The sequence below is a fragment of the Lytechinus variegatus genome, chromosome 2 (genome assembly GCF_018143015.1).
Source record: "Lytechinus variegatus isolate NC3 chromosome 2, Lvar_3.0, whole genome shotgun sequence".
Classification (NCBI taxonomy): Eukaryota; Metazoa; Echinodermata; class Echinoidea; order Temnopleuroida; family Toxopneustidae; genus Lytechinus; species Lytechinus variegatus.
In genome coordinates, this window is record NC_054741.1 from 9,898,867 (window position 1) to 9,925,463 (window position 26,597).

A 26,597-nucleotide genomic window follows, 5' to 3' on the forward strand; every position below is an offset into this window, starting at 1 on the left:
CCCATATGAGATTTGTATATAATTATTGTCTTTCTTTTTTAAAAATAAAAAAAAATATGTCTATGTTTCAAGCTGTACCTTTACTTATGTAATATTTTGTTGTAAGTCTTATATGAAGGCTATTTTATATTTGCTCTTTCTCAATTATTAATTCTTTTGTAAATGAATAACAAAAAGTATAGACACACAAAAAAATCATAAAGAAGTTTTCAGTTATGCAAGGAACAATGTTTACACATATACTTGAATAAATATATGCAAAATATTTTTTGTTAAAATTAAAATAAAGAAATGATAAGGAATGAGCTATTTTCCTTAATTATGCATTTTTATCAAAGAATTATTCACTGACAAATATTTTGGCAATTCTAACCAAACACTCAGAGATAAAGATTACATTTGAGATTACTGAATACAAATCATCTATTACAGTTGTATGTCATTCAATTCTTGTCACTTCATAGAGATGTAAGCCTATGCATTAACTTGGCAATTAAATAAATGGTAAAAAAACATTTTCATGAATAACAAGAAGATATTAATTTTTGTCATTAATAACAAATCATGTATAACTGAGAAACAGTTCAATAAAAGCAAAAACAATGACATAATGATGTTAATGCGTCCAGTTTCATAATTTAACTAGTATATATATATATATAGGCCTACAGCAAGGCTCCACATTAACTTTTTTTGCTGGTGGCCCGTTCGGGCCACCAAAACCTTCAAATAATTTTTTTTGGTGGCCCATTAGTAAAGTTTGGTGGCCCGAAAAATATAAAGAAAAAAACATTAATTAAAAATGAATAAAACAAACTTAAAATTATTCTGCAGTCACTACCACATACCACTATTCTTTGTACATCTTGTATGTAAATCGTGCTTGCTGTTATTTTACTTTGCTTATTTTGTGGTAATATAAATTGTTCTATCATTGTGAATATGAAATGATTGAAAGAGAATAAAAGAATTGTATTGCTCCCAGGTTGTGTGGACTTTTAATCTCCGTATAGACACACACTCATAAGGGTAAAGTAAATAAATACTAGTAGTGCATATAGCAAACTCAGATTGATTTACATAACAATGATTTTTCCTTCCTTTTTTATCGTAAAACCTAGATTATGAAGTCCACAAATCCAGTTTATTTTCTCTTTTCCAGCATATTATATCAGGAGAAAATCACAGAAAATATGCTGCAGAATTAGAACAATGTATAAAAGGGGGAAATAAAAAAAAAAAATTTAGAATAGTATATTGAAAAAAAAAATGTAAAAATGAATAAGTGAAATAAGACAAATAAAAAAATGAAGTAAACAAAAACAAAGAACAGGAAAAAAAATTGAGAAAAACACGAAAGAAAATGTAAGAAAAATGAATAAGACAAAATTATCAGAAAAAATGGGGAAAATTATTATTATTCAGTAGAAACATGTTCTTTAATCAGGCATATTCAATGGGAAGGGGTATAAATGGTTTAATCACTGTAAAAAAATGACAGAAAAAATAAGAAAACGGCAAGTTATCTGGAAAAAACAGTGAGAAAATTCCTTCCCTATATTTGACAAAATGATGGAAAAATTCACATTTCATATCAATAAAATGCCTTCCCAAAGTATTTACTTCCTTAAGAGTGGTTTCAGAAGTCATTTATAAACAGGAAAGAAAGAAGCTGTCTATTCAAGACAGCTTCGAAAATAAACCAAATATCAACATACATACAAATGCACATGTGGGACTGTGATGTACTCACCTATGTGTTTTATGTGTATTAATGCATTTGGAAATCGGTCTTTTTGAGTCAAAAGAGAGGTCATAATTCCTCCTTTTAATGCTTGCAAATTATCAGGTTTCAGTAATATGGACTGTAGAAGGGCATTTCATTGGTGTAAAATGTGACTTTGACGTAGATTTTCAAAGTTCTGGGGAAGATTTCTTAGCAGTAACATTTCGCATCGCAGCTCCCTGAGTCTGAATAGTCTGCTAGTGCACAGCTAGCCAGCTAGCTGCAGTGGTTTAACACATGCAAAGCTCAGCCAGACAGCCGGCTGAATAATAGTTACTGTATGCTAGCGGTAGGCCTACTATACATACTGTCATGACTGTGCAATCTTTGTGTGTGTGTGTATTTGTGTGTAGATTAACAAAAATGGCGCATGACGAATTGACTTGCAATTTGAACTGTAGAAAGTTGATAAATGCACGCAAAATCGGGAGAAAAATTGTGCTACTTTGAAAATTATTGGTTGCCCGATTCGGGCCACCAAAACTTAACATTTTTTCAATAATGGTTGCCCGAGATGAATTTTTGGTGGCCCCGGGCCACCGCTAATGTCGAGCCTTGCCTACAGTGCATCCCACAAAAAACGAAACCGAGATTTATCATAACTTATTCACAAATACAATAGACAAATGACCTACCAATGTAAAACTTAGAATCACCTCTTTCATCAGTGAGCAAAAACAATTTGAAGAGGGGATACCAAAAAGTCATTTGGCAGGTTGTATCTGGGTTTCAAAAAGAAAACCACATTCTTAAAAAGTTCAATATCTCCTCTTTAATTTGATTCCTCAATTAGAGAAAATGTTCAAGAAATAACAAAGTTCTGGCTATTTGAAATAAGGCTTGAAATTCAATAATTTCATAAAATGAAGAAGAGGTTTTATAGGCTAGCGTTCAAACTCACTCGACACTCCATTTTGTTGATGATCAGCTATGCATTAAGTCTTTGTTAACCATACGATAGCTTCTGTGGGAAACTGGTGACAACACATGTATTTAATGAAATTATGGAAATACAAGCATTGTTTTTAGGGAACATAACTTTTTTACTTCGTGACCATTTTTTGTGATTAAGGTATCAAATAAAAGAGCAGATATTGAACTTTTTAGGCATATGATTTTCTTTTTAGAATAAAGATACTCCCAGCCAAACGAGTTTTTTGGCATCCTTTCTTCAAATTGTTTTTGCTTACTCATGCGTGAATGAGGAATAATCTCAGTAATATCAGATAAAAGAGGACATTCTAAGCTTTACATTGGTAGGTCATTTGTCTATTGTATTTGTGAATAAGTTATGATAAATCATCGCTTAATCTCGGTCTCGTTTTTTCTGGGACGCTCTTTACACACATATATATATGTATATTGTTTGTAGTGATTCCAACACATATATTTAGTGATTACACATCTTAATTCCAACTACAAACAATATATAACTAAAGATTCTTTCTGGCCAGACCATCCTGTGGCCCAGTATAAAAAAAATCGCTTAGAGTTTGATGCGGCCAGATAGTTTTTATAATACTAACTACATGTAATTTGTGCTTGGTTTCCACTGAGGTAACAACCTTTAAACTTGATCATACCCAGTCAAGCTATTTTTTAGTCTGATTCTCATCATTTATTGCAGTAAACAATTTCCCTCTTATAAAGGTTTACTGACTCTCGCTCTATCAAGCTATTTTTAGTCTGATCATAATTATTTATTCCAGTCAGCATTCTCCCTCTTAAGAAGAGTTACTGACTCTCCCGCTATGATGACACTCCCTCCTTCCATCTCTCTATCATAACAATGATTTGTTAATAAATTGATTTGCAAAAAATGGAAAATTGTGGGACTAATAAGCAAGGTTATAATACTGTCTTTTATATGAGGTTAGAGATAAAACAACATTGAAGAAATCATATTTGGAAGCACAAAGAGGCAGCATTTCAATGAAACAATGGGGCTTTTTCACAAAGAGTCAAGTGTGATTTATAATCATGCTTTAATTGGCAGTAACACTGAAATTCCCAGTTACATATGTAACAAATCACTGCAATGTTTAGATCATGTTCAGATTACACATTAATATGCACAGTTTTGTGCAAGCATGAATTTATGTCACACTTAACGCTCTGTGAAACTGCTCCTTCTTAGGACTTAGTTTCGCCAAATCACACTGAAATATAGCCTTTGACATGCATGTTCTGATATGTGTACAATGCCACACAAAACATCACATGGCTCCTAGGGTACGTATCACAAAACTAAGCACTTGATTGCATAGATGAGTAAATCCACATGATGATCAATGTGATTATTCATAGAAAATCCTCCATACCACATTACTTCTGGGTGATGAATCACATATCTTAGTGATCAATCACACAATTGATCTGCATGATTAACTGCACATAATGATCAATGTCATCAATCCATACATTACTTGTGGGGTATGTATCACAAAACTTAGTGATAGATTGCACATTTGACTAATATGATTAACTGAATATAATGATGAATCAATCATAAAAAAAGAGCAGCCATATAACCAATTGTTGCTATATGGGCCCCTGGTCATTGAAGTTTATAGCAATGTAAATAAGGTATACACCTGCTCAAACCCTGCTTATATTCCAACCAACACAACCTGTTAGCAATTTTAATTAAGGAGTATGTTGTAAATTACAGAAGTGTGATGTCACAGCCATTCATCACATGGACAGTGCCACAAGGGGGACAGGACTGCCCCCTATGATTTTCTTAATAAAGAAAACACACAATAAAGATGAAAAAAGGAGAAGCATAAAGAGAGGACAAAAATTATATAAAAAGATAACTTAAGGCCATGTTACTCTAATCAGTCAATTGAAAAAAAGTGACATCATCTTTAGGGCATCCCCCCCCATCAAAATATTCTGGTGCAAGCAACTCAAAATGTGTAATATTAAACTAAGGCATCCTTCATTTCTGTTCACTCTGGTACTAAAATAAGATACAAGATAAAACTAACTTTCAGAATACCAACCAAGGGGTCTCAGATTGCAATGTCTCTAATATTAGTCTCTGGCTCTAACCCACTGACTTCCTAAAGGATTTCTTGTTTGGGCCCATGGCTATGATGTGATAAATGATCGTGACATCATCATTTAGTATTTTATAACAAGTCATTCAGAAACCATAATCATAAAGATGCCTCAAGGGGTACTCCAGGCTGGAAGTATTTACATCTAAATAAAGAGTTAAATTCACAGAGAAAAATGCTTAAAATTTGGATAAAAATCTTATAACAAAAAATTGAATTTTTAGGTTTAGCAATATGTTGTGAAAACAGTTATAATTCATGCACATCATCATAAATATTCATTAGATTGACTGATGGTGTCACCTCCCCACTTTCCTTTTTCTTGTGGTTTTACAAGAAATCATAATTGTTTCATTATTTGATACATGTGCGATGATGTGTCTCCCATGTAATTAAATAAGTTGCTGCAATGAATATTTAATGCACTCAATCAGTTGTCAATCTAATTTCTTAAGTTCTTAGAGGAAAAAAATTGAATAAACCAAATTTTATATAATAACATACAAAGAATGGGGATATGACATCATCAGTTTCATGAAGACATGCCTGTTTCAACGGAATAATGCAAAATTTTAACATTTCATAACCTTGTTATTCTTTTTCCAATTTTGAACATTTTTTTAATGTTTTGATTGTCTGGTTTTTATTCATCTCTTCAAATCATATTATTTTCAGCCTGGAGTACCCCTGAATAATGACTGGGTGAAAAATTTGTTCAATTTCAGGTCGGAGAAATTAAATGAAATGCAATACACACGTGCTATATACTTATGATTCAATGTGATTTTGGTGAACGAATCGTGTGACCATCAAGAAATACTGAACAGGAACCTGGATAATCTAGGTGACCATCGAGCATCAAGTTAAGAAAGGACTGTCTATACAGGATGATCCTGAAGCCACGCCCCCTTCATTCTCATCGGTGCTCTTGGTCCGAAGGAGATGACCCTTGCTCTCATTCAGCACAACATCACCGTTATGACTGTCAAACAAGATATGAAAAGAAAAAGAAAATAATTGAAAAGAAATATACTTATTTAATAGGTCTTTTTGTTATACATGAAAGCTTCTTTGGTGGTTTTAAAACAATGATTTACACAAAGGCCCAACCTATGCTATATACATATAATGGTATGATAAAGGGAGTGAGAGAGGAGTAGTACAGAATTTGTGTTCTAAATGAAAAAATGTATTGTATCATAAAGTGATTCTCAGAAAAAAGAAACCAGAATTTACCAATTATTTTTCCAACAAATTATCTGTGGTATTCCATTTACATCATGATGAAATTAAAATTCAGATTTTCTTTATTTTGCTACCTAATATGATATTAAAGTGTTCACTCAAAGATGAGCAATAAGAATTTGAAATATCAACTTCAAAACCAAGGTGCATGTAGTTGTGAATCTGGATTTTTAAGGATACAAGATTTCAGAAGAAAGCTCATCAGAATATCTTTTGCATTATTTATTACCTATTTCAAACTAATCTGAGGGTGAACACATTTTCTAACATAAGTTTCTATGCAAATTAAAATTGGCATGCATTAGTATTAATTGTCTGTAATCTCCCGTGTGTGAACAATCTTTAATACTTTAATTATAGCTGGAGCGATAAGCTAAACTTTCATGATTTAAAACAGAGGAAATGCCTCTGCTCGATAAAAAAATAAAGGAGCAAGAGGTGTTCGAGGTTATATATTACATTGGAAACTAAAAGAGCTCAATTAGTTTCTCCATTGCTACATTAACATGATCATAAGAGCTTTATGTTTAAAGGCAAAGTCTCACCCCGAACATTTAACTGATTTGAATAAATAGAGATAAAGAGAACCAAAGGTAAAGGGGAAATATTTACCAAAATCTGGTGTGAAATAAGAAATTAACATTTACGTTTTTGAATTGTTTTCATAATACAATGGTACAAGTCACATGACATGTTTGGTATGAAAAAATGAATGAGACAATGACATCACACACATTTCTTACATGTAATTAATACTATTTAAGTTTCCATAACTTGAAAAATGGTTGAACCCCCTCATGGAACATAAAATGCAGTTTCATTGTAAATGATTAACTTACAATGGAGAGATTTTTTTTATAATAAAAATTTTATAAGTTAAAAAAAAATGAAGTATCTGATATTGAGTGTTTGCCTGACATCATTGGCTTGCTTACAATGATACATGCGTACATCACTGAAACTAAATACTGCACATGTATCACTGCTTTATAACAAAATGGAAAACTTATAAATGCACATTATGCAGTAATTTTTTTCACACCCAACATCTAAACCTGATGAAATCTGCAGTCTTTATACATTGCACTTTTATCAAACTCATTGATGCATATATGTGTATTTGGTATGAAAAAAAAATGAATTGAGCAGCAAGGGTCATTTACTGTCAACCATCATATACACAGACAACCCCCCTGATAAGAGAGTTACATTGGCTGAAAGTAAAAAAATTGAATTGAGCATAAGTCTCTGACTATCACATTCAAATGTCTTAATGATCAAGCTCCACCATACCTGTCAGACCTCCTAACAGTTTGCCAATCAAACACTTGATCATCATCACATATCCCTCTTCACATCCCCCGAAATTCAAATCAGTAGGTGATAGGTCATTTTCTGTGTTTACCCCAAAATATTGGAATAGATTACTCCGTAAACTTAGACAATGTTCTTCTATTTATGTGTTTAAGAATATGCTTAAATCTCATTTGTTTTAACATGTTTAATATATTGCAAGTAGTGTTTCATTTTGCGTAGGTTTGGTATAAGTTTTCACTGATTGTATTTGTTTTGTCATTTGTACAGTGCTTTGTAACTTTTGAAAAAGTGCTTAATGGGAATTAATTATTATTATTATCATTTGGCCTTTAAATGGTACTGCAATGTACTTCAGATTCAATTAAACGTGGTGTGTATTACTTTCCAAACCAATTATGCCTCGTTAACTTTTTCCTTTTCTTCCACTCCATTGAACATGAGAGCTGCAAATTGCACCTCTAAAAAGGGCAAATTTCTCTCAGTTTCAATCAGCAGAGTTTGAGGTTGTCCACAGTTTTAGTTGACAACACAACAACTCACCATTACTACAAACATAAAAAAAAAATTGTTACAATACTAAAGCACAAATAAAAGCTGTATAATCAAGAAAGGGCTTTCATTTTAGTTTCACTCAATTCCTCAAGAGTTTTCATTGCAAACTCCTATAATAACTACTTCATTAACACTTGCTGGAAATAGAAAGAACCACATCAAACTGACATAATAAGCTGAACAGAAAGGTGATCAGAAGTTGGTCTCCAAGATTGTACCTACAGCGTGAACCCTGCAGACAGTGCCAAGATCACAGCCATATTGCAAGATATTAGAGACCTAACAGTGAGAATTCTGAGGACAATGTCTTGTGGGTGGCTAGGCAAAATGCTCAATAGCGACACAGATAAGAGTGGTCTATTATCCCTATGCTTGGTAGCGAGTACTGGGGTTGGTATCACCTTCATGTCTCTTCTTCCCTTGGGTCCTGAAGCGCCACCTCAGGTGCTCTACATCACCGGCAAGTTAAGCTTGACTATCATTACCTTGATGATCATTGTGCAGCTGTTCAGATTTGTAAAGGACAAAGGGAAACATCATAAAAACCAGACAATCTTCTGGCCACTGCGATGCACCCATTGCGCAGCAATCCTTGGTTTGTCCACAAGCAGATCTTCCCACAGGTCACCTGTTGTCCAAATGCTACGCCTGAACAGCAGTAATCTTAATGAAAATACTGTTTTCCAAAGTCCTAGACATCGCACTGGCAGACAAACCTCTCCCATGCTATCAGTTCGACCAAGCAGTCCTCAAATTTCAGATGGCTCCTTGAGCCCTGTGTTCTCTTCTGAAGAAAATCTTCAATGTTCATCAAGCTTTAATCCATTTGACACAAACCAGCAGTCAGCTCTGGACACCATTCCATCTGAACTTCCCCAGAATAGTTTCATGGACTGCAAGAGAAACAGATCTTTCTTGATAATGTATGGAGTATTATTGATCTTCACATCACTTGGTACAGCTTTGGGTTTAATTTCCAGTATAACCTGTTTCCTTCATCTCCAAGGGAAAAACGTTAGTAAAATATCAATGGCAAGCTCAACTCTCCAAAGCTTAGTACTAATCACCTTGATACCTGTATCAATGCAGTTTGCTGTAAATTACTATGATGCAGTGTTTGCCACAACCATTGAGAATGTCTTCACTGTGGTATTGTTTGTGTCCGGAGCAGCATGGATTTCTATCTTTAAGATAGCGAACCCAGTAAGTGCGCTCTTGAAGTCTCCCTACAGTTTACCAGGTGAACCATGCGAACTGAATGGCACTTATGCGAAAATAGAGCAAAGAGCGGTTCTCATGTTGACGCCATTTAATGCAGAATGTGCCATAATCGCTCTTTGTATTCTGTGGCATATATGGTTATCTTTTGTGCGCAGGGCTTCGTTACCTCTTGCCTCTGCCAGTATGCCTCAAACAGATATCTTCCAAGGTGATAACTGTATTCAACTTATCAAGAACAACCTCTTCCATTGCAGAGCTTACATGATACGTTGCAAGGTTCATCAGAACACCTTCCTGCATCCGTCAATCCAAGACCTCCACAAGTGCTTGAGGAGGACCTGGATACTCACCACATTATTCTCTAGTCTATATGTCATTGTAATTTTTTACAGTGATCTGGTTGACCCTTTCAAAGAAAACCCTCAATATAAAGCAGAGATAGTGTGGAGCATAGACTTTGTATTTATTCTTCCTTTCTTTATCTTACGCATGCATCAGTCATACGTCTCGCGTCACTCCCAAGAGACATACACTTCCATTTCCCCAAGGAAAGCGGAATCCCATGATATCTTACTCTTGCTGTGTTCTTGTGGAATCTTCTGTCATTCTATCATGCGACTTGCAGCTGGCTGCGGACTACTCCTTGGTGATGAATCAGAACCCAACCTGAGTCACCTAACGGCACTGTCCATCTACGCTATCGTCTACTCCCTGGCGATCATCATCATGATATGGCTGATGACAGCTTTCATACTGCAGGTGCAAGGGATTCACATGACAAACATTTGCGAAATCAAGTGGACCTTGGTGATGCTCATCAACATATCCTTATGCAACGGAGCCCGCTGGCTGTGTGAGAGCATCATCATGAAGAACTGGTACCTACAGTGTGCATTTTATGGTGAGAATGCAGGAAATGCCGTAGGCACCCTACTAGAACCATTCACCACCTTGTACGGGCTTCATGCAGCCATGGTGGCTTACGAAGCCTACAAGACGATCCTAAAGGAAGCCGAGGACCAGTACGCATCTGTAGAAAACTTGGTGCTAGATGAAGATCGGTATTGAAATAATGCATGATTGTTGTTTTATAAGGGAATGGTATATGTGGGAGCTAACAAATATTTTCTTCCAGTTTTTACATTGACAGCGGTTTGGAAGGATAGAAAGATTAGCTCAGAATATGAAGGTTTCTCAATGAATGGTATCATTAAGCCATATGACTGAATCATGCAATTCATAAAACTATTCTGCAGGATCCTTTCTATGAAAAAAAAAATTATCTTGCAATTCACATCACTTCCACATTTTCACATAAAAGCACATGATGACACCTTTGACATGAATTTGTCAAGACACACTGTATAGTACACTTTTATAACATGTAAGGTGTTGCAGCTTAGATATAAACAGTATAAATATGGTGTCTGCTACTACAGATGCCAATACAAAACTGGATATCTCTGATAAGTTGTTGTATTAGTAGCTCATGAAGAGTGTAGAGATGAATGACAGTATTTGCAGCAAACACTGATTTCATGAGAAAGTCTGTGAAACCAATGTTAATTTGTTGTAGATCTAGATCTGGGCCCCATCTTACAAAGATTTAAGATCGATCCACCCGCAACATCAACATGTATTATTCATGTTTGTTCAAAATATTTTCTAACTGTGATGCATAGTCATGCATTCATTGTTTTCTTGAAAATTCACTGTGCTTCTCTTTGTTTACGAAGGACATTGTGCAAATTTCCTACATAGAGTTACGATTGATTGGATCAATCATAACTCTTTATAAAACGGGGCCCTGGTACTTTTACATTACATTGAAATTGTTACAACTTGAATGTATCTTTAATGGTTGTTGTGCATTTCAGCTGTTAAAGTTAACACTTTTCCCCTGTTATCTTAAAGACATCATTGTTTGTTTTTGTTTGTTTGTTTTATTTATTTACATACGGTAAAAAACCTGCTATCAGCCGTCAGGCTGTTTTTCAGCAAGTCCGTAGAACATAGTACAATAATATAAAAACAACAAAAACAAATTTATACATGAGTGAATAATAAAAGCAAAGTGACATTAGAATAACATATTTTGCAACTTAATTACACACACGCAACCCCCCCCTAAACCACCAAAAAATATACACACATGTAGTTTAATGATAAAGCTAAAATGTCATGGGAAATAAATTTGATATGCTTCGGGTAAAAGAAGAAAGAGTTACTTCATTCCGGACCAGTTGAGGAAGTTCATTGAAAATATGCGATGCATTATACAGTGTACTTAATTTCAAAATATTTGTGTTGGGTTTATCTAAAACTAGGGTTCTTTCAATATTTCTTAGTGAATATGAGCTCGTTTTGGTACATAGTCTGGAACAAATAAGAACTGGTGCTAGATTATTTAAAAGTTTGAAAATTAGAGTTACTAAGTCCTTTTTTATTTTAACATTTAGACAGTCAACCTTAATCCTCTTGAATAGTTCAACTATATTATATTGGAAATCTACTTGTAACACAGTACGCAAGGCTCTGTTCTGGATTATTTGTAATCTTTTTAACAGTTGGGAGTTTGGATGCATCCATATGATGTTGCAGTAATCAAAATGCGGGTGTATCATTGTTTGATAAAGAATCATCGCAGTTTGTTCATCAATGTACGGTCTTGCTCTTCTGAGCATAAAAAAACTTCGAAGCAATTTAGACTTGACATTGTCTATTTGGCCTTTCCAGGACAAATGTTTATCTATCACAATGCCTAAATACTTGCATTCATCGACAACCTCCAATGGTTGACCATTTATGTGAAAGAAAACATCTCTAAACGATTTTAGTCTGTGTCTTGTACCTAATAACATGACCTTACACTTTTTAACATTTAGCAAGAGTTCGTTATGCAACAACCAATTATGAATAGACTGCAAGTCAGAATTTAGCATTGTTTGTAACTGAATAGGGTCTTTGGATGCTAAATACAAACACGTGTCATCAGCATAAAGCGACATTGTGCTGTACTTGGTGACACGAGGAATATCATTCATGTAGACAATAAACATCAATGGGCCAAGAATGCTCCCTTGAGCCACACCGCATGTTACAAAAGATTCTTTCGACCTATTTCCATTGATAATTGTAACCTGTTTTCTAAGGTAAAAATAATGCTTTATCCATTTGAGAACAGTGTCATCGAAACCATAACATTTCATTTCCTTTAAAAGGATTTCATAGGATACCATGTCAAATGCCTTTTCCAGGTCTAATGTTACTAAACCAATGACATGACCTGTATCAATTGCTTTATTTAGATCTTCTGTCATATTCAACAAAGCATGACAAGTTGAAAAATTTGGTCGAAACCCGTACTGATTATGCGCTAAAATGTTCGATTCATTCAAGTATTTATACATTTGTTTGTTATACATTTGATTGTAAATCAAACATTGCTTTGTAAATATATCTCATATTGTCCTACATATTTTTTTTACATGTATATACTTGTACTTCCTTATCTCACTTTAAACATGAATTCCATAACATGACAACCAATCTAACCATATGCCGAGTGTTTGTATAAATGTTTCTATGAATGAAAACAATAAGTAAAAATTATTTTGGTAAGTACCCATGGGGTGATAAGCAAATAAACTGGGAACTCTATCAGATAGTCAATCTTTTTTCAAGCTATATAAAATGTGCTAATGTGAGCTTATCTGTGTTGGTAATTTCAGTGCAACTGACAGTAAAACCTAGATTACATAATTTCACAGGAATGAGCTGTATGTCAGGGCCCTGTTGTGCAAAGAGTTATGATTGATCCCATCAATCGCAACTATGGACGGCAAGCAACGTCAACATCTATTATGCATGTTTGTTCATTTTCTAGCTATGATGTATATTCATGCATTCATTGTTTTCTAGAAAATTCACTGCACTTCTCTTTGCATAAAAAGGACATTGTGCAAATTTTTGTAGAAAAATTATGACACTGATGGACTTCCATAGAGTTAAATTGATCAGATCAATCGTAACTTTTTGTACAACAGGGCCCAGATTTTACTTGATCTGTATCTCTCTTGGTATGATAATATGTAATAAAGATTTTGAAGCCTTTTCCTTCAATTATTTATCACTGCAATAAACCTGAATTAGCTTTAAACCAGGCCATCCTGAGAATTGCAAGTTTTGATTAGATTATAAACAATACGTGATTAGATGAGGATACTTCAACCAAGTGCTTTTACTCTCATTGAGTAATTGAACAATGAAAGGGATTGCACTACTTTGCTGAAGAGAGAGAAAATTTGAAGGCATAAGCAGGGCTATCAAACTGTTTAATCATTGTCCAAATGACCCCTATTAAAAAGTAACCCATTTTGCTCCATTGTCAACCATTTGACAATATGCTAGAAAATGCTTTTTCAGAAAATTCTCTACTCATCTCATTGCTGAAAATTCAAATTTTACATCTTTACATCATTGAAATACCCATCTATTGTCCATAATTCCTTGCAAGAATCCTGATTTAGTTGGAACCTACATGTACCAAGAAAACACCGAAAAATTCCCTTTTTCATTGACTTTGAAAGTTTGATTTTTTTAAATTTCATTTAATGTTAGACTACAAAAATATGTAGACTGAACTTATTGATGCTTCTAGAATCCTTTCCTTGACTCGAAAAATATAACATCAAATCAGATCCATGATGGAGCCATAGGGCAAGCCAATAAACTCCTGCTTTACCCTGATCATGTTTGCACATGATTTTGGGATGTAATGATGTTTTGGGTATCATATTTCAATAAGGTGAATATGCCAATGACGATTCGGTTCAAGCAAAATGAAGAAATACATCCTTACCTTATGAACGTTCCAAATATTCCAAGCTCACTCATGACCTTTGAGAGTTTGATGTCGTCGAATCCCCCACATGGCTGCAGGTAGTTCTGATGGATGGGGGGTAGGATGCGATCCATCAAGATATAGCCCTCCCTCTCTTGTTGGCCGGCCAACTTTTCAAGCATGGTGCGCACCTCGTCATCATAGATGTTATTACCTGATGTTTGAGAAATATTGATGTGAAATCAGTATTCTCTTACGTCACCTGGTGGTTTCTTGCAAGGTAATCATCTCATCTACTCTCCTAATACTTCTCCATTGAGGATGCTGCACACCTTATGATTGGTCTGCCACCCGATTTTGGAATAAAGCATTTTAACATTTGTGCCAAATCTCTAAATATAGAAGATCTCACTCTGCAAATTCTAAATCATCACATTGTACACTTTTGTTCAAGAACATGGCATAACTGTCCTTTTCGGTTAAATAAAAGAAAATTCAATATCTAATAATATCTAATTACAATGATATCAGATAAATCCTACGATAGGCTATGTTTTGAAACAAATTTTACCTTCCTCCAGAATAAAGGCTTGCAATTATCCAAAATATTAATGAAGATATCAATATTCTGAAAATTAATTTGAACCTCAAATAGAAAGATACTACGCATCCATATTTTCAGAAAATAATGAAAATGCGATTTGTTCCAATATAGGATTGCAGACTAGTCGCAAGGTGTTTGGTGGCTTTTAATCACCTTTTCAGGTTTATCCTTTCATTCTTCTCTATAAAGCATCTTTCCTATTTAGATACATGTACATGTATTTATAACATACAATTGGCTAACTCCATATCTTACAAAGAAGTGTGAGCTAATTTTCCTGTCAACTATAAAAAATAATGGTTATTAGACAAACTAGTAATCAGACGAGGTCATGATAAGACTTTAACATAAAACATTCATGAGAACATCTGGCAATAGATGAATTTGTCATATGACTGAAAATAAAACCCAGTGGCCATTTATCTAGAAATTAGATGTAGTGATCATCAGGCTGGAAATTTCACCAAGTGGTCATGAGACCTTCTGAATAGAAGACCAAGGGCAAGTTCGACAAAATGAAGCATAGACCAAAAGAGTTAAGACAAAGTGAATTGAGACCAATCATGAATAAAATGGTGCACTTCCTCATTCATGCACAAGTCACTTGGCAGGTGGTGTCTGAGTTTCAAAAAGAAAATCACATGTCTAAATAGTCTAATATCTGCTGTTTAATTTGAAACCTCAATCACAGATAAGTTCTGTTTAATTGAAATAATGCTTGAATTCCAAGAATATTATACAGTGAACTACTGTCTGATACACTGTCTGATTTACATATCAAAAATAGCAGATATTGAACTTTTTAGACATGTGATTTTCTTTTTGAAAATCATATACCGCCCGCCAAGCGAATTTTAGGTATTCTTCCTTCAAATTGATTAGACCAATCATAAATAATATGGTGTACGTACCTCCGCCCTCTCGTTGTGGTTTCATGACATATTTCTTTGGGTTTTCAATCCCTCTGAGGGCAGCTTCATCACCCTCTGGTGTCTAGGAAGACAGGAAAGACAATTACAATCTTAATTACCTTTTCAGAATGACCTGCTTTCATGAACATAAGCTCACTTTTAAACTGTGATTTAAACCTAAGGTCATCTATTCAAAGCTACATATGGAATGTGACACTGCACGAATTTCTTGTCTCTATCTTAAAAATTTTGATTTATCATCGTAATATTTGGTACTCAAAATAATGAAAACATTCCAGGAATGAACAATGAATCAGCTTAATAGCAAAATAGCGTAGTCCTAATAAAGGTGTTTTTATTATCGTCCTGGTGAGACAGATCTCAGTGATGGACTGCATGATTGTGATAGGAATTATTTTATTCGGCATTTCAACAAGGAACAAGTTACAAAGCAAATACATGAGCATAAAAGAGGAAAGGAGCAAGGATTTTTACAGTACAAGTCCAGAATGCCTGGGAAAGAAAAAAGTAAAACAAATTACTGTAGCCTGCAGGCTTTCCACCCAACCTGGACTTGTACGTAATAATAATTAATATAATAAATAAAATAATAATAAATTAATAGTAATAATTTGGCTGTAGTAACATTTTTTTTTCAATGTTATGTTCGCATAAACACAGAAAGACATAATTAACATGTTTTTTTGGTAGAATTTCACTAAAACTTTTTATTTTATTGCATATAAGTTGAATATACTAATTATAAATTGGATGTAAATCTATGAACAAAAGTCCTGGATAGCTCACATCTACTGGGATTCTGCTAACGTCAGTAAACTGCTCGGAACTGAATTAAATAAGATTTAACAGCCAAGTCCACCCAAAAAATTAGAATGAAATAAAAAGAATTTTTTTTTTCTTAATCCAAATATTAAAATGGACTTACAACCCTGGTCTGTTATATTAATTAAAATAATGTATTATTTCCATTTTACAGAACAGTAATTGCTTCCCCTTCTATAAAATGTATCAAATCCCATCTTGAAAGGAATAGATGAACATATATAGAAAACCAAGAACTACTAACCAGATCCAATGTGTACTGGCCTGCAAACGAGGACCTAATGAAATCTGCCATCTCCTTGTCATCGACAAACTGTTCTAGGACACCCGGCTTGGCCAGTTCCTGCTGGACCTTCTTAGTTCCAACGAGATGCCAAGAGATTGACGGACAGACCACAGCTCTAGACCGTTCTCCCATCAGCTTGCCATTCCATTCCTGTCAATTGATGGAATTGATTTGACTGAAATGGTTCATTGAAAACAAAATGCAAATAGCAGCCAAAGTACATACAGTTAACATACATCCCCAAAAAATGTAACCAAGAAACATATGTGATTTTATCATAACTAAATCACAAATACAATAATGATTGTAAAGCTCAGAGACTCCTCCTCTTTCATTTGATATAACTTAAGATAAGTCCTCATTCATGTACGAGTCACTTGGACGGTGGTATCTGAGTTTTAAAAGAAAATCACATGTCTAAAAAGTTCCATATTTGATACCTCAATCACAGATAATGGTCAGGAAATACCAAAGTTTTGTTTATTTGAAATAATGCTTAAACAGGCCTCTACAAAATTTTTTTTCGTCACTTGCCCTGTTGGGCAAGTGGTGAAAAAATTTGCTTGCCCGATAGAAAAAACTGCTTGCCCAATTTTTTAAATAATTTTTTCATTATGACAGCACTACTTTTATTTTTTATTAAGGTATACAAAATAACAATTGAGAATCATGTCCAGTATAAAAGAACACACATTGAAAAGGATATTTTCAGCAACGTAGGCCTGAGTCTTTACGTTTATTTTGGAGAAAAAAAAATCGATATTTTATGGGTATTTAAGGTTTTAAAAACCCTTCAACAAAAGTTGCTAAAATTTCATATTTTGCATCTTTAAATCCATGAAATGGCTACCTGCGTAACATATTTCCTTAGAATTGCTTTCATTTACCATAGTTGGAAACTATAAAGAAAGCCAGTGAAAAATGTTCAGCTCTTTATTGACTCGGAAAAAATTATTTTATCATCAAAAGTGGAGTGGCTAAAATTTCACATTTTGAATCTTAAAATCCATGAAATGGTCATTTATTTTCCATATTTCCTTGAAAAAAAAAAATTAGTTGGAAACCATCAAGTCTTTTCTTCATCATTTTATGATGTTCCACTCGGTCAATAATTTTATCTACATGTTTTCACATGCTACTTTTTTTCTATTTTGAGGAATACCTGTTCACTTATTAATGAATTATTAGTAACATTGTTTAATATTGTATGATTTTTAAGTATTTTTTTTCACTATGCTTAGAATCTTGTGTGTGTGTGTGTGTGTGCGCGCGCGTGTGTTTGTGTGGGTGTGACTGTGAGTTGAACTTTGATATAAATGAATTCAATATCTAATTTCTACTTCGCCTTTTCCAGTACAATAACCTGTACTCGGCCGTGTAATAAAGGCCCACATACCCTAACTTTTCCTGAAGTTCTTTGAAAACGCAGACTTCTACGAAAATTGCATTTCTCTATGGGGGAGTCTAAATTTGGTGAGAATGTATTCATTAATAACTTAAATATACATGACAATGAAGAAATCATCAAACTTTATTGGAAGTTTTGAATAATATACCCGAAATGTAAACTCTGTCTGAAACAGAAAATCACCATCATTGTGGCCTTTACTGAGCGAATTGTCCCCCAGAGCTCTGGCAGAGAGACAGAGCTCAGACTGGCTAGCTAGTATGCGCACGTGTGTGAGCCTCCCGCCGGCCTTGTAAAATAGATGGAGCTTTGTTTGATGATTTATTGTCTGATATTTACCTCATCCCTCAAAAAGGGAAACAAATGAATTCTAAGTTATAATTAACAAATACGGCAAGTTATTTTGGATGTTAATAGGCCGTTTTGAAAAGCAAAGCCGAATGACATGACAACTCACCAATGCGAAGTTACTAGACTCTGTGATTTATTTCCTGTGTAGTTCTAATTATTTTATCACAGAATTGTGATATCGGAAGGGGGAAAATGTGCATTAGAAATTGCACATGGTGGTAGTCATAATGGACCCCTATACTACATTCAACTGTTTCCCGGCCATTGCGTTGATTTTTTTCATACCTGGTACCACACCGTACCATGTATGGAAATACGTGGTACAGAAAAAATAACGCAATTTCGGAATTTGAAACGGCGCTACTCCTATTTTTTAAGGCTTATTCATGATTTTGAGTGTGGATTTTGGATGATTTATGGAAAAACGAGGTACGGTACAGAAAAAAAAAGACGCAACAACCACTTGCCCGATCGGGCAATTGACTTTGAGAGGTGCTTGCCCGCACGTCATTTTCACTTGCCCCGGGCAATCGGGCAAGCGGGTTTGTCGCGCCCTGCTTAAATTCCAATAATTTTATAAACTGAAAAGGTTTTACATGCTAACAGTAAGTCTTTAGACTCAACACTCTGTTATGTTGACAATCAGCCATGCATAAAATTTTGGTTAACTGTGCAACAGCTACTGTGGGAGTTCCGTGAAAACATTGTTTTAATGAAATTAAGGAAATACACTAACCTACAAATTAGATGCATCCAAGAATGAATAGTGGTACGCCAGATTTTGCAATCTGACATGGTAGTTGGTAAATCATGTGATAAATTATTTGTATCCCTACATACGTTATCAACAAAATTTGAAGGTCTCCATCCTCTTGTTTTATGAGGGAGGCGCAACAACCATTATTTCAAAGAAACAGAACTTCGTTATTTCTTGACCATTGAGGAATAAAATTACAGACCAGATATTGCACTTTTTAGACAAGTAATTTTCTTTTTAACCAAGCAAATTTTTGGTATCCTTTCTTCAATTTGTTTTTAATCACTCATGTCATCATGACTTTTGGTTTGATGTCAATGCAACTGTATATGAAAAGGGTCCCAATAGGTATTTGTCTTAATTTGTAGTTCTAAAGTAATCCTTTACTTACATATTCTGAATGAAAATGAGTGGGGACATAGCATGATCGGTAGTACAAAACTCCAACCTCTGAACCATCTCTGAAAGAAAAGAAAAATACTGGTAATGAATTTCATCAAAGATCTATTACATTTATACATTATCGGTTTCATAACGGGAGCATACAGAAGTGAGCATCTACATGTAATGCATTTTATTAACACTTCGTATCATCAACTATGCTGAGGATGCATGGCGTTATGAAAAAGAAATCACATCTAAATTGAAATCTCATCAAAACAACCACTTTCTCCACCCTGGAGACCATCTTCACACAGAGACCAAAAATTAATGAAGATTTGTATCTGTCAGCTGTATCATCATCGGCAAGTGTTTTTCTTTTATGAAAGAAAAACACTAATCTTCATTAATTTATATATAAATATAGACATGTGTGAGATCTGATCGTTTACATCTAGGCGGGTATTCAAATAAGACCAACTTCAACCATGGGTTTAACAGTTTACCCTACCCTAAACCTAACATAAAACCCCATTGCAACCCTAACCCCACATCTTCGACAAAATTAACCCTAAAAGGCCCGGGGAGGTGGATTCTGCCCCCCCCCCCCCCCGGATGCGAGACCCAGCTCTTTAAAGGTTAAGCCCAGAGCAATTGGCACAGGAACAAACTCTGTGATACCATATTAATACCCACTTCTGGGGTCCTGTAACACAATGAATAGTGATTGATCGTTTGATGGATTTTCACAATTGAATGCACATGGGGGTCGATACAATTGTTCTTTGATCAATAGTTAGCCTTTGTGTAAGAGGACAAAGAAGCTAATTGGCAACAAAATATGGATAACCTTCTTTAAAGGGGGGGGGTTGCTAAGCTTGAAATTTCTAAAGGGTGCAGCTCTCAAACACATCTTTTCACAGGATGCAAGAAAAAAATAGACTTGAATATCAGGAAAAATACTCCCCTGCCCACTCTAACCTTTAAGCCTTAAAACTCACATGAATAACCTCCTGTCCTTGGTGAGTTGACCCCTTTGACCGATGTCACCCAGTGTTCTCCTGATGACCTTTACCCTGTGGTCGCACTTTGTGATTGCATATTCCAGGAACCTTTGATCAAAGATGTTGGGTTCTTTGGATGTGACGATAAACACTACTGAGGCACTATGTACAAAAGAGAACAAGAGCAGAAAGGAAATAAATAATCCAGGAACATTTGATCAAAGAAGTTGGGTTCTTTGGATGTGACGATGAACATTACTGAGGCACTATGTATAAAAGAGAACAAGAGCAGAAAGAAAAGAAATAACATGATTCCTAAAGGGGTACCCCCCCCTCTGAGCAAAATCACACTATACTTCTTCAAGTGTTTACACAACAAATAACTGAAAAAAATATTTCAAGTCCTGGTAAAATGATAAAAAACAATTAAAGAATAAGAAAGACATTATGGCAATTTTATCCCTTTTTTTTCATCAAACACAAGACTACCATTACAATCTTGTCTTCCCATTGCAAAAAAATGATGAAAAAGGTAGGATTCTTTCCTTCATAATTATGTTCACATGTAGTAAGTATAAATGTACAGTTGAAATAATGCATTCTGGGAAATAAACCACTAACTGTAATAAGTGGTTCAGGATTTTAGCCCATGTCACTCAAAGTTTCAATGTCAATCTAGAAAAGTTGCAGATAATTCCTTTGACTTTGAATCACAAAGTCCAGGGTTCAAATTCCACTGAAGCTCTAAATTCCTTTGTCAGAATATTTGTCTACATTTAGCTCCAATCTTCCTCGGTGGTAACTTGAAAATATGCAAGTCACTGTGGTTAGCCCCAGCATTGTGTGTGTCTCACACGACCAGCTATAATATTCCATAGGGAGTGCAGAATGTACATAATCATACAAGGCAGCATTCACAAGAATTTTGACATTCTGGCCTGTGTTCCGAAATCCGGATTAACTTAGGCCCATGGTCCTACTCTGTGTTAAAATTATGGGAAGCAAAAAAATTCAAAACTGCATTTACATTATATGTTTTCCAATCTTTAATTGGCTCATCGATCATGTTTTAATGATAGAGAGAACCATTTCATATAATTATTCCAAGTCTGACCAGTTATGAATGCTTTGAGTGTCAAATAAGCTGACACAAAAGACTTTTAGGCCCGAATTCACAAAGGTGGTTTTGAAAACCCACGGTTGAGTCCATGGTTTATGCAGATTTCCTGTATAAATTACGCTTAATTTAGCGCGTATCGGGCGCGTGTGTAAAAAATGTCCAGTGCCGATGCGCGCTTTTGTCACAGTGCGCTAAATTGACGCCTGTTGCCGTGGTTATCTACGCTATTTTATTCATTAGTCCAATGTTTTTATTCATGAGTCCACTCTTCAAACAGTGGACTCATGAATAAAATAGCGTAGATAACCATGGTAACAGGCGTCAATTTGGCGCACTGTGACGAAAGCGCGCGTCAGCATTGGACATGTTTTATACACGCGCCCGATATGCGCTAAATTAAGCGTAATTTATACAGGAAATCTGCATAAACCATGGACTCAACCGTGGGTTTTCAAAACCACCTTTGTGAATTCGGGCCTTATAGTCTGAGATACCTGTCGCATGTGGCTTTCCATAGTTAAACCACAACTTTAGACCGGAGTTTGAATTGAAGCCGAATTCATAATACAGGCCTTTGATTGTAACTTAATTTAAAACTCACCTAGGTTGACCATAGAGGTGGAATGCTTTGACAATGGCTTCAGCCAAACCTTCAATTGCTTGATTATCTGGTATACATGAAGGCTCAAAATCTTTGTGACATAACCCTAGAAGAAATCTGAAACAAAGATGATATAGTTTGATATTAATTATTATCAACTTTAGTATTAACTTTACACTTCAAAATCAAAGCAGTATACTTTATTGTCAATTTGATTTTCATTATACAAGAGTAAGTTATTTAATACTCATCATGAAGTTATCTTTCTATATTAGTGTAGGCAGAAACAAAATAATTTTCCTACTTTTGTTCATTCCTAATGAAAATTTGAAACTTGCAGAGAACCTTTTTTTAATAAATTGGGGTGAACTGAATGTTGGAACAATTTTTGCTTAGTTTTAAGCTAAATATCATGAAACCTGGAAACCATTGCATAAAGGTTGTCATCAAGGATTCCACTGGTTGTCATCAATTGCAAATTAGAAAGACAAATTTTAACAGGTTTACTACATGCATGAAACCATGGTCATGACTGGACAATATTAATTATGTGGTTGATTACAAACATTTGTGATACAGCGCACAGGGGACTCTACTGGCATGGGAAGACCATTATTTAAAAAAAAATCTGTTCTGTAATCAATTGCTAAACCTTGATTATGAGGCGTAGGTCAGTGTAAATTATTTATAATATAATAATAATAATATAGGGAATTTATATTGCGCACATATCCACCTCTTTAGGTGCTCAAGGCGCTCCTATATTACCCGGCTAAGCTAGGATTCATACTTCATAATTCATACTTGTACCTATTCCTCAATATTACACAGTGATTTATAAAGTTGATTGGAAAAGTAATAGAAATTCTCTTTCATAAACTTCTCTTTTTGTCCCTCTCACAATTATAATTATTCAGTTACCGTTTCTGAAGTCCGGCCTTTGAAATGCCATTGGCCTATGCTTGCTCCCCCATATTTTCATTTTCCTCCTGTTTATCCTTTTTTTTACTTGCAGTCATTTTAATTAATACTATTCCTCAATATTACACAGTAATCTGTATTTTAACTTTGATTTATTGTATTTTTTAATCAGAATTGAATTTGAAATAAAATAAATGACCCCCCCCCCAAAAAAAACCCATGAAATGTCAGCACCATTGACTAACCTATGTAATGATGCAACATTGCCAGCGAGGGCAGCAAACGAAGCAGCTATTGTGTTCATTTCAACCATGGAAAGCGCTAAATTACCAGACTCTCCCCTAGCAGTATCAAGCATGTAATCTGTTCTTAACAGACCCAATTCAATATCCTGTAAATAAAAAAAATCAATATCAATAGAAAAGCTTCAGATGTTATGAATCTTTTTTATTTTATAGGCTGTAGATAAATAAACCAGGAAAATATATGTATAAACTACAGAATAACAAGCTTCAAAATTTTATGAAAGAAATATTTGAACTTCCGCCACCAAATGACCTAATAATAAATAGCAGAATTTCAAGCCTCTGAATAGAAAATTCACAAGTTATAAAATGATGAAAAAAGAAATTGCAAACCTTGAAATTTTAATTTACCAATGAATAACAAATTGACAATCTATATTGAAAGCTGAATTTATTCAGCATTTACATTTCACTATATAAAAATGATATTCTTGACAAGTGTAGTCCAAAACATAATAATTGTGGACTTCGACCACATTCTCACTATACTTTCTAAAACTAGTTTACAGGAAACCAGTTTGAAAGATTGTTTTGCTAGCACTCCCATCCAATCACCCAAAAGCAGTTTAAACTTAAAGTATAAAAAAAAACAGTCTTGTTGCTATGGAAAAACTGAGGTGACATGTTTCACATAAAATTTGAAACCACAGTGTAGACTTTCTACACCTGTCGTTTAGAGTAGCACACTCAAAATGTACGGCGATTGCTTCCCGAAGAACGGTTGTGTCCTCGCTTAAGCTAAAAACCAGTTTAACAGGGCAAAGCGATCTTAAAAACTACATCCTGATGTGGTTTTCCAAACCGGTTTGGAAGAATACTTTCCAGACCACTTTGGGCATTCTCATTACACATTAATCTAGTTTCCAGCAAAGTAGTTTTAGGATGGTAAAGAGAACAGGGTCTTAGAATCAGTGATATGTCAAGAGCACTAGAATCACCATTATCATTCTTCAAAGAACACCAAAATTCTTACCAATATCAAGTTTATGAAAAAAAATTGAAAAAAATTTACAGAATTTCATGATTTTGAAAGATTTTTTCCTATGTATATCTCTTCAGTATGTTTTGAGTAGGGGAAGGCGGGGTAAGTTGAGCCGCCACCTCAGGCCAATAATAAACGAGTCAGACATTGTGGTGGTGCCATACAATCTATATTGATGACCCATTGCATAACCCATAACCCAACTGCATTTTTTTCAACGTTGAAACAAAAGGTAATTTTTCAGAGAGAAAAATACAAATTTCAGTCAAAATAGTAATAAAGGTGTGAAATAGATAAATGCTTTTTACCCACACACATCTTTAAATATAATAAGGACATAAGAGCACTATTGATAATCGGTATGGATCCTCCTTCTTGTCATGGTCTTTTACATGATATTATAAACATTAAAAAGCCATTGATATGTAGGCAGAAAGGACCAAATCCACATGATTGTTGTTTTACTTTTTGAGGATGTTCGTATTTTTAGAGAATTAGCAAGTGAAAAGACTTCTTAAAAAATTGCCATGCTGATTCTCGTCCCATACCTTTTGTACTTTTGCACATACATGTAGTTTTTGTGGCTCAACTTACCCCATGGGTAAAGCAAGCTGAGCCATTTGACTTTTTTTCCAAAGATGACAGTGACTTTTAGCGTGGGGGTACAATGTTAAATATTATAGGTAAAAAATGTTTCCCAAACATTAAATTTCAAAGTATGGTACTTATAACTACCAGATTATCCAAAAAGCAAAAATGGCTCATCTTACCAAGGCTTCCCCTATCTTTTAACAATCCTCTATGATCTACATGTACAAGTATCTCCCCCCCCTCCATTCTTCCCCCTCCCCTACTTTCTATTCCCCCTTGATCGGCTCTGGCTCCGGAGCCTCTCAGGAGACTACCCTTCCAAAATTTGCCTGGGTTTTCCCCATGCATTATCTAGTCTTTCTGTCTTTGTATAACAAGCAACTATGTGCAATAAACCAATGACCTCCTGCCATGAATATCCAACTTGATTAAAGATAATTTGTGTGAAAGAGGCAAAATACTAAAAACAGAATTACTAAATTTGAAGAAAAAAAAGAGACAATGAATCAGCATTGTTATGCCTTTTTCTAAATTCCAACACAAATTTCAACTTAAGTTACTTTCCTGTATTGATAAAGACAGACAAAATACGGTCATGAATTTGCATAATATCTAAATAATTCCCCATGAAAGTTAAACTTGTTCCCATGTGATAAATGTGATAGGATCAATATCTGCTTTTTATATTAAAAAAATAAAATAAAAAATCTATTAGGGTTGAGTTACCCTTTAAACCCATTTCAAAGGATTTCACCATGGCTCCCATATATTGTAATTTGATAAAATGATATTGCACAATAACCAAACAGCTCTCAATTTTGTCACATTACTCATTTGCTGCTCTCAAATTGAAAGACATGCATCCATTGATTTCTACAAGATATTCAGTTGATGAGTAAAAATGATTCACAGCATCATGTTACCATACAGACTGGCTGAAAAATACATTCAAAGGTTGCGAGTCCTCTAGTCCAAGTGAGTTTCAAACAGTCGAGTGAAAATTGTGAAAAATTTGATTTTTTTTTCGGGAGGAGAGTCCAGAGCTGACCAGGTGAGTATAAGTTTGATTCATGTTCAGTTTTAGAATTTACAAGAAATTTATCTTGGATTGGTACACTCTACATGTATCTATCTGATTATCAAACATAAAGTGAAATCTCTGTTTCTTCCTGGTGAGGTCTCTTTCTATTTATTATATCATGTACCATAATTATATGAATACTCAGGTAAACCGTAAAATATAGAAAACAAAATCAAAATTGGAAAATAAGAGTTCTGAACAGATAAAAAAGATCTGAAGTCTGTACATACATGTAATACAAATCAAAGTATCAATAATGAAAAAAAAAGAATTTTGGAAAATCGCAACTTTCTCATTTTTTAAACAAATCTATCTATTTGATAATTTCTTGAAGTTTGACAGATTCCAAACATTGCTTTACAACTACTTTTGAACAGTTCAGTTCCTTCATTTTGCAGTGTGTACCATGTACTTGTAATGCA

The 26,597-nt window shown here is 34.5% G+C and overlaps 1 protein-coding gene across 2 annotated transcripts in view; it reads right to left on the reverse strand.

Annotated features, from left to right (window-relative positions):
* Positions 1 to 5,455: 5,455 nt before the first annotated feature.
* Positions 5,456 to 26,597, reverse strand: part of LOC121407274 (glutathione synthetase-like) — a 30,734-nt gene continuing 9,592 nt past the window's right edge. For both annotated transcript variants that reach the window (XM_041598254.1, XM_041598253.1), the window contains exons 4-11: positions 23,462 to 23,607; positions 22,296 to 22,412; positions 20,572 to 20,736; positions 19,581 to 19,650; positions 16,632 to 16,823; positions 15,545 to 15,626; positions 14,048 to 14,243; positions 5,456 to 5,833 (exon numbers count right to left, since the gene is read on the reverse strand). In XM_041598254.1, the coding sequence (XP_041454188.1) occupies positions 5,710 to 5,833; positions 14,048 to 14,243; positions 15,545 to 15,626; positions 16,632 to 16,823; positions 19,581 to 19,650; positions 20,572 to 20,736; positions 22,296 to 22,412; positions 23,462 to 23,607 (1,092 nt within the window). In that variant the 3' untranslated portion in view covers positions 5,456 to 5,709. The remainder of the gene's footprint in view (positions 5,834 to 14,047; positions 14,244 to 15,544; positions 15,627 to 16,631; positions 16,824 to 19,580; positions 19,651 to 20,571; positions 20,737 to 22,295; positions 22,413 to 23,461; positions 23,608 to 26,597) is intronic.